Below are 9,309 nucleotides of genomic sequence, written 5' to 3' on the forward strand. Positions count from 1 at the left end.
GAGCAGGTTATGGAGAACATAAATAAATGAATAAACATTGGTATTGCACAAAATACTAGGGATGAAACCTGTATATTGTCCATCCACCAAAATGTATGTGCAATATGTAAACCTATATATGTGGCAGCCTGGACACGGGCGTCATGAAGTTGCCCACAGCAATTCATTTCCACGTCTGTGGGCAGTTCTCGCCACACGGGTAGGTTGACCTGCAACAGGACAGTCTGATGGAGCAGCATCTGCTGATGTGAGGTGTAGTAAGTGAAGCAGCAGGCTTGTGTCACTGCTCCAAGTTCAGTCCTCGAATTAAGGCCTGTAAAGTAAGACACATGATTAGATGTATGATAAATGTATGAGTCCTGTACAAAATTCACCTTCATTGTGTCAGGTAGTCACAGAAAAAAAGGGCAGAAAGCTACGAAGGTGCTGCAGCTGTCTCATCATAAAATATGGCTGAAATGTGCTGAAGGTTAAAAATATAAAATCAAAACAAACTTTGGCTGTGTAGTATTGCTAACCTTGTTTATGTTTTAGCTTTGCCTGCAGCAGCCTGTTGCTAACTAGACGGCAACAACTTACTGCATCAGAACTCTATTTTCAATGAAATTTCCCAATACTCACATGCTAGCTTGACAAATGTGCCCACCAACAATAAGCCATATTCATTGTTTACGTTTATATTATGATAATGTCCGGTGTTTTCTTACTTGTGAATGAGCCACGAACAGTCAGTTAGCATGTTGTGCTCCGCTCGAAGCTTCCTCCTCCGATGCAGTCAGACTCAGGCAGCGGTGCACGTTCACGTGGCTTTGGACAGAGGTCTGAAGGGAGCGAGTAGGACTTTGACAGTTGCCTCGCTGGTGTTTTCAAAATCGCCTACCCTACCTTTAAGTTCAAGCCCATTTCAAGTCACATCTATGAAATATGTGAAATAAAAAAATATCTGAACATTTCCTGACTATATTCTCACTAACGAAACTTGAGAATATTTAAAACAGACATTGACACAAACACTGAAACAGTATTTGGGACACCTAGCAACCATGAAACAACAGCAATCTATCAAACTGCAACGTGCCAAACAATTAAAGTTACCTTAATAGGGGACGTGCTGCGGTAACGTATTGTGTCACTTCCTGTTGTTGTCGCTTCTGTGAACTGTGTTTATCCACCGCTCCTCCTCGTCTCTCTTTAACACTGCGTTTTCCTCTAACTATTGGGACAACTATGCGCTCAACTCACCCTTGTTTAGTCTAAACACTCACAACTCTCTCCCTCTTCTAGCGACTCGCTCGGTAACTCACAGCGGTTGACATGCTCTTATCTGCGCTCCGCATGGTAGCTTAGCTAGTTAGCTTTAGAAGCTAACAATAGCTAGACATCGGTTGTTTACATCGGCGCAGTTTTGCTCATCGGACAGATGTCGATTTATTAAAAAAATTACTAAAATCCTCCGATACCGATTGTGTGCCGATTTTTGTCTTGTCCGATTCAACAGTAAATTAGCATTTTGAACTTAAACTTAGTAACAAACCTAAAATTCTATAACTGTAAATTTCCTGTCTTACGTTCTACTGGATTTCATAGATGATGACTTTTGTGTGCTTAAGCCATAGAAAGCAAAAAAGAACACTGCTACAGTATATCACAGGCATTGCATATCTAGTACTGTTGAAGGCTATGTGCCTCGGCTTTCTTGGGTTTGCTAATGACAAAAGGCAGATGAAGAATTTGTGTTTTCATGAATTAGATGTTTTTGTTCCGGGCGGGTTTTTGTAGCGTCCTGATCCAATATCAGAGATTCTAAATCTCATCTAGGAAATTGGTAACACAGTGTATGATGTTAAGCAAAGCAATGATCAAAACAATGACAATAAGTCCCAGAGGTAACAACGAATTATGTTAATAAAGGCTTTTCTTACATCAATTCATTTAACTTCCCACCTTACTGCAGTGATAAAGACATTTACCCATGGCTGATGTCCAAGGGTGGACCCTATAAATAAGCCTCTTTATTTCATATTCTATTTTCCTGTATTCATATATTTCTACTGTATCTTCAAGTTCATGAAAAGGCTGAAAACTAAGGTTTTTACTTCTGGAATGTTTACCATCTGTAAAAGCTACAAGGTCATGCCTTATTCTATTTAAGCCCACAAGTATGACAGCCACCCATTCATCACCACCATGTGCTGGAAGGCACGGTCACTAGCATCAAATCTCACCATACATAATTAGCCAATTAAAGTGAAGCATTGAGCTAATAAAGACCATTAGCAGCTAGATCAGAAGAGAACCCGTAGGTACCCACTGTATGATAGACTGGTGATAGAGGGCTTTGGCAGGTAATTATTATCATGGTCTGCACTGTGATCACATACACAAAGATTTGATTTATCATGGAATATTTCTTAACGCTCCCTAAACCCATTCTCACACACCCATTTCCTGTTCCAAATGAAAGGTCTTTCGCCACCACTAGAAATATTCCTGCTGTCATGTTTTCTTAAAGGAAGAGGAAAAGCGAGATGATGGGCATCATTAAGATTAGCGGTACATGCTGAGGCATTGCACTGCTATATCGTCTGCATCCACCATTGTAATGTTCATTTGCCATGGTGCCCAGCACACATGCCTCTTTATTACCCCAACAGAGCAAAAACTGCATTAAACAGCAAGAAGAGTAAATTGATGTTTTATTAATCTCATTGTAGGGTGAAAAGGAGTTTGTTAATTTGGAGCATTGACTGTTTGACCTTTTTAGTAGTTAGGATGAGGATGTGCCGGTTATGGAGGTGTGTATTGATTTTTAAGTTTGGACTTACTCTGGAAGTTTTTTTTTAAATTCTAGAGTAGGAAATAACAGTGCAGGTAGCGTGTTCTAATTATTGCCTTCCTTTTTCTTCCTATTTCCTTTTCCCTTGCTTTCCTTTTCCCTCCCTGTCCTCTACAGCAATTTGGAAAGATTTTAGACGTGGAGATAATTTTTAACGAGCGGGGTTCCAAGGTAAGTTCACTGTATGCATACAATCATGAACACACTCTCACACACATTTTCTAGTCGACTGTATTCGTCCCCTAGCATCTTATTCCCTTGTAGTCCTCCACTCCTCATACTGTCTTCATAGCTCTCTTTCCATCTTTCTAAAAGTAATTATGGACCTATCAGTGACACTTGCCTCTAGGCAGCTTTTACACCTGACCGAACTGTCATACATTCTGACATTCAATGAATCTCTCCGACTTCTCTTAATGCTGACAATGGGAATTTATACATTCTGCAAACACACACGGTCTTACCTAGTTAGCTTCTCAAGCTAAAGTCCTAAAAATAAGCATTACTGTTTTTGTTTGATTGATAACATGCATTGGTCAAAACTGAAGTGACATTGTCAAAACTATTCACACAGTTAGTGAAACAAAAAGTCTACATGGAACAAACTGTGAATCAGTTTTCTTTTCTTTCAGACAAAATGCAATTAATGATCACATAGTCACAAGTCCATTAAAGGGACAGTAAGCGATTTTGGGGAAAGCTCGTCTCTCTTTGTTGTTGTTGGGTTGTTTTCCTTGCTGACCGGGCCTCGAACCCGCAGCCTCTGGTATAGAAGACCGACGCGCTTCCCACAAGGCAAGACAGAGAGCCAGGGCTGACAGAACCGACAGCAAGCGGACCGTGAGGAAATATTTGCTGATTTTTTACAAGAAGTGTTTTGGATTAAAAAATGGAACATCTTCAGAGGAATTTTGTTTGGAAACATGGACCATGGAAGGAAGAAAGGTGGGGAAAGAAAAGTATCAGAGAGAGGGAAGATACACAGAGGACAACGGAGAGGAAGACCAATACTGGTGATGTTGATTTTTTTTTGTTGATTTTATGTCAGATGCAAAATACATGATAGATCAATGAAAACGGAACAAGATACATACAGCATATAGTGAAATATAGAGAAAGAGGGAAAAAAAAACAGATAACTGAAATGTGCTGGTGGAGCCAAAAAAAAACCCATAGCAGTAAGACATTCATTTAAAATACAAACAAAGTAGAACAAAAATAACTGTTGATGAAAACTTGCGACCAAATGCAGGAGAGAAGAACTTGGACCATCATAGTATTGTACAATATTAGACTGGTGTTTTTGTTATCATTATAGCAGCCATGGATTGTTAGGATTTTTTTAGTTTCAGCCTCTTATTTTAAATTACTTAATGCATAAATTAATTTTATATATATATATAAAGGATATTGACGTATATTTTTGATTGATTCTTGTTATTTGAGTGAGTTCTGGATGTGCTTTGGCCCAGATGCATGTTGGTGATGTAGACAGTGTGAAGATCTTTGAAAAAGTAGCTTCAGTATTGACCAATGCTTGTGAGCAATTAAAAAACACCTGTAACAGTATTCTAATAAACTTCACCCAGGTAGAATACAGGACAGGATATATACTCTATATATATATTTTTAATTCACCAGATGCTGCAAAAGGTAATTCACTTACCTTGAGCCATTTCATTACATTTTTTAATATTTAAATGTATTGTTCTGCAGCTGATTGAACCTGCTGTTTGCAAGTAAATACTGTATGTACTTTTAATGTATATGTTTATTAAAGGGAACCTTATGCATCGCTAAATTTAAAAATCAGAACGCATTCCCCCCCTACAGCAGTAACATCCATCGTGAGTGATCCGATCACAAGTGGACAGCTCTAAGTACAGGTGAAAACATTGAAATCGGATCTCAAAAACAACATTCGGAGGTGGTTTAGTCGCATGTGTCCAAATTGTAATAGCAGTGAGAACGGTTATGTAACTTTTGGCCACATTAGGGACCGCCTACTCAACTGACGCCCTCTGCCTGAGCGGACGTAAACAGAATTTGACAGATCACACGTGATCCGCCTTTTTATTTAAAAAAAAAATTGTTTTACCATAATGCGTCAAATACGTTTTACTTTTTTATTTACTGCCGCTGTTACTTTTTAAAGTAGCGTAATAATTCCCTAAATGTCGATGCAGAGTACTGCAGTGAAAAGCGGTGAGGGAGGGAGAGAGAGTTGACAGCAGAAGTTAATGTGCGGTGCCGGTTGCAGTGTCTCGATTTGATAAATAAGTGTAAAGAAGTCTCATTGTTTGTCCCACAGCGAGACGTGAACATCTCTCCCTCCTTACTGATTCAGTGATTCATGCCTCATTTTGCACTCTAATTAGTTTTTGGGCATTTTTTATTATTTTGTCAACAACGCATTTGGCCTTTTGCAAACTGAAATGAAGTACGTGTTGATTTACATACAGAGCGGGTCAGTGAAATCAGATCACAAGTGGTCACTGAAGACGCATGTGGAGACACATTCTGTGAGAACAGATATACTGAGAGCTGTCCACTTGTGATCGGATCACTCAGGTCAGATGTTACTGCCAGGTGAAAACGGGGTCTTACAGTTTCTGAAGCGAGCAGGAATGCAAACAAAGCAGGAGATATCACCGGGGTTGGAAAAACAGAGCAGACAGTACAGGAACCATTGCAAACTGATTTCAAAGAGGTTTTCAAGAGTTCCTGGTGGATCATGACAATAACAAGGTTTTAAAGACATATTTATTGCTCCACTGAGAAATACAATATGTAATGGATTTACAAATACTCAATTATCAATCCAGAAAGGCACTTTTTCTAGAACACCATAGACCAAATAGTACCCCATGTGTCACATGCAGAAACTAAAGGTGGATTTATGCTTGACGCATTGGTCGGTCCGCACGGCAGCGGTGACGTCATTTTGAGGTCACTTCCCGTTGCGCGCAGTGCGCATTTAGGCCGTTCGTGTGGTCGTGCACCTCTCGTTTTTTGTAACTTGGCCCTCGCAGCGAGAGGATGCAAAACTCTGCTCATATGATCCGTTAATGAGGCAGATATTCACAGATGGTAAAAACAGAAAATAATTCATGGCCCTGTTGAGATCTCTCCTACACCGTGAAGTTTAAAAGTGAATGCGAGAGCCAGACAGTGTTGTTCAGGGAGAATGAGGGGAGGTCTTCGCTAGGACGCCCCCTGACGTGTCTGTTGTCGTTCAGAGGACGAACAGACTACCTTCTTCTTTCACGTCGCTTTTCTGAAAGCAAGTTTAAAACCACAATTTCTTCCTCATCTACCAGTCCCAACACCAGCTCTGTAGTCGTTGCCATGGTGCGTGATGCCTCTTTCTTCTTCTTGTGGTGATTCCACCAGTGTAGATAGTGTTTTGTCAGCGACACTTTTTGTTTAGGAGAAGACTGCACTGTCTCAGATGGCCTGAAGTGTGAGTATTAACGAACTGTGAACTGCAGTGACGTCACAGCCGCCGTGCGCACGGCACGGACTGTTGCGTCAAGCATAAATCCAGTTTAAGGCTCCAAGAACAGAATATTCTGGATGTCAGGGCACAAATGCTCAGGCTTCATCCTCACTACTACATTTTTGTTTTAAGTAAATCACTGTTGTAGAAGTACTGCAAACAGGTAAAGGGGATATAATTACGATTGTACAAATATTTTGGTCCCTCTAGTCTGCCTATTCCTATTTGCCAATAAAAAAATGTACTCAATGATTCTTAATCACTCAATCCCCATGGTTCAGACAATTTGCAGATGAAAGTAAACAATCTAAATGAAAGAGTGGAAAAAATAGTGAATGTGATGCTTCCATGTAGGACAAGGGTCACTTGTGATGTGGATGAAAAAGATGTGAATATTATTCCTATAGATTACAATCCAACAACACAGTAACAACCCGCGGGACATTTGAAGCAACATTTCTCTGCGTCACCATCATCGGAATAAAACAAGAACATATCTTTTGGAAGAATGTTGCTCATCCACACACTTGGATGAACACCGTGTTCATTGAAGTCTGTGCATTGAAACTGTTCTGGAGGCTTAGTCTATGCAGCAAGAATCCTCATCTGAACACACGCATACAAAAAACACACACGCACACACACGTACACATTAACTGTTGAAGGAAAAAAAGGCAGACGGGAGTGCCGCTCGGGAAGCTACACAAACTGGTTGTGCTAACTGGGGCTAACTAGCTAGCTAGTGTCCAACTTCCTTGTTCACCTGGTCATAATGGAAATATCAACCCGGCCTGGCGGCGCACACACAGCGACAGTAGTGATCCTCCATTCATGATACGATGACGGGACGTCTGACGACAGCTGACGGAGGGAGGATCTCAATGCTCATTGGCTATCGCGTCGCAAATATATCGCCCGAGTTCAAATAGTTCAACTCGAGCGATGGACGCCCCACGAATTTCGCCTGATTCGCATCACACATATCGCACCATTCGCGCCGCCCCAGTCAGTGCCTCGAAATTCGCGTCTAGGCGCGTCTTTGCATTGACTTTGTTCTTTTCTTTACACTTATTTATATATATATATATATATATATATATCCACATAGGTGTACAAGTAGGTAGAAGTTGACCTCTAGAAGGCAACGGAGATAAGAAAGTTGGCATATTTTAAAGTTAATTTTAAAAAAGGTCAATTTTACCATGTAGTTTGAAGGACTTGCAGATTTATTTAAACTTATATAATTCCCACATAATGTCAATATGCTATAAAGGCAACATTTACAAATTTTCCAATGCAGAAGTGTGTTGGGGGGGTGGGGGGTACACACATGATCACTGCTCTTGTCTGTGGTTTTGATGGCCTGTGGTCCCAGCTTTCCTCACTGTAACTTCTTCTGTTTCTAATGTCTGTGTAACCAGTCTGACCTGATGTCTCTCTGGCTTCTGTTTCTACAGTTACACCTTCTCCTGACCCGCAGCTCTCTCATCTGTGCTTTGTGTCTTTTTCTCCTCTCTGCCTTTCCCTGTTTATTTCATCATTTCATTTCTCGACCTCTTTCCTTTGTCGCTTGATTTTCAACCCCACCTCTCTGCCACGACAGGGCTTTGGGTTTGTAACATTTGAAACAAGTACAGATGCTGATCGTGCACGGGAGAAACTAAATGGTACAATCGTAGAAGGACGAAAAATTGAGGTGCCTTCCTTTTTCTCCCTGTACCCCCTCTTCTTTTCTTACTTCCTTCCTCCTTCTTCTGACTCTCTCTTTCCTTTCTCTGCCTGCCTGATGTTTCCTGCAGTGCTCCCTCCCCCCTCTTCCTACATCCATTTCTTCTGTCCCACCTGCCTGCTGCACCTTGAACACTGCATGCCGAACCCTGATCCGTAAGTGTGTGTGACAAAGAAAAAGACAGATTTACTCAGTGGTATGTGAGTGTGTTGCAGTGTTTGATGGCATAAATGTTGAATTCTGCTTTGCCTTTGATAGGTTTTGTCATTTGTGTCTGTAGCATGTGCAGTGCAGTGTTTTTGGGTTGAGTGAATCATCCCTTTTTTAAAATGAACTCCTGACAAAGGACTGATAGGTTGACCTGGTAATACAGGAATGGATGTTTATTTTGTTTTTTGTTAATGTATTTTTCCTTTTACATTTATTCAACTGGCAAACCCATAAACCCGTAGATCAACCTGGTCTCCTGTAAATTGCATTTATTTACCACTTACTTTGATTCCCATTAACATTTTTAAAGAAAAATAAATGCTGGCTGCATTATGTTTCCTGGTAATATTTGATGGGAGGGTGTGGCTGGTGGGTGTACAAAGCACAGGACTTTTGACATCAGAAACCGGGTTCTGTGTGGTTAGCTTTAGTAAACTACAGCACTTTCATTTAGGTTCAAGAAAGATTCTTTGGTTTGGTTTTAATGTTGATACAAAACCCCCCAAAAATGATGTACTATCCCTAACTTTTGACTTTTTTTTCAAATATTTAACCAAGACTTTCTTGACTTTAACCAAGAGCTTTGACCTAAATAGCACCATGAAAAAGTTGAAGGATGTTGAGCGGATATTGAATAGCAAAAAAATTAAAATACTGAGATATTGACAATTTATTGATTTAGCAAATCTGCTGATAAAAATTCCTTCCCCATTATGTTGGAAAAGCTCAACTTAAACTCAAACTTAACTTAATATATATATATATAAGCTGTCAAGTGGGCGTAATTAATGGGACTCTGATGACATTGTTGTGTTTGGGTGGATAGATGGATCAGGGGGGGAAAAGACTGGATTTTAATGCAGGAATCCACTTCCTGTTGCCAACCAACAAATATTGTTCTTTTACATTAACCATATGTTTATTATTATAACCACAATGATGATTTTTTTCTAAAGTTTACAAAGTACATATCTGAACCCAAATCCTGATCCATCCCTAAATCTAACCAGTTTGTTTTTGTTTCTCACCAAACCT

The 9,309-nt window shown here is 40.1% G+C and overlaps 1 protein-coding gene across 4 annotated transcripts in view; it reads left to right on the plus strand.

Moving 5' to 3' along the window:
* rbfox3a (RNA binding fox-1 homolog 3a) overlaps nt 1-9,309 on the plus strand; it is a 529,247-nt gene that overhangs the window by 473,077 nt on the left and 46,861 nt on the right. For 3 of the 4 annotated variants that reach the window (XM_035612518.2, XM_035612516.2, XM_035612521.2), the window contains 2 exons: nt 2,954-3,007; nt 7,939-8,031. In XM_035612518.2, coding sequence (XP_035468411.2) covers nt 2,954-3,007; nt 7,939-8,031 — 147 coding nt within the window. The remainder of the gene's footprint in view (nt 1-2,953; nt 3,008-7,938; nt 8,032-9,309) is intronic. The other variant, XM_035612519.2, reaches the window with a different exon arrangement.

This window comes from Scophthalmus maximus, chromosome 16 (assembly GCF_022379125.1).
Source record: "Scophthalmus maximus strain ysfricsl-2021 chromosome 16, ASM2237912v1, whole genome shotgun sequence".
NCBI lineage: Eukaryota > Metazoa > Chordata > Actinopteri > Pleuronectiformes > Scophthalmidae > Scophthalmus > Scophthalmus maximus.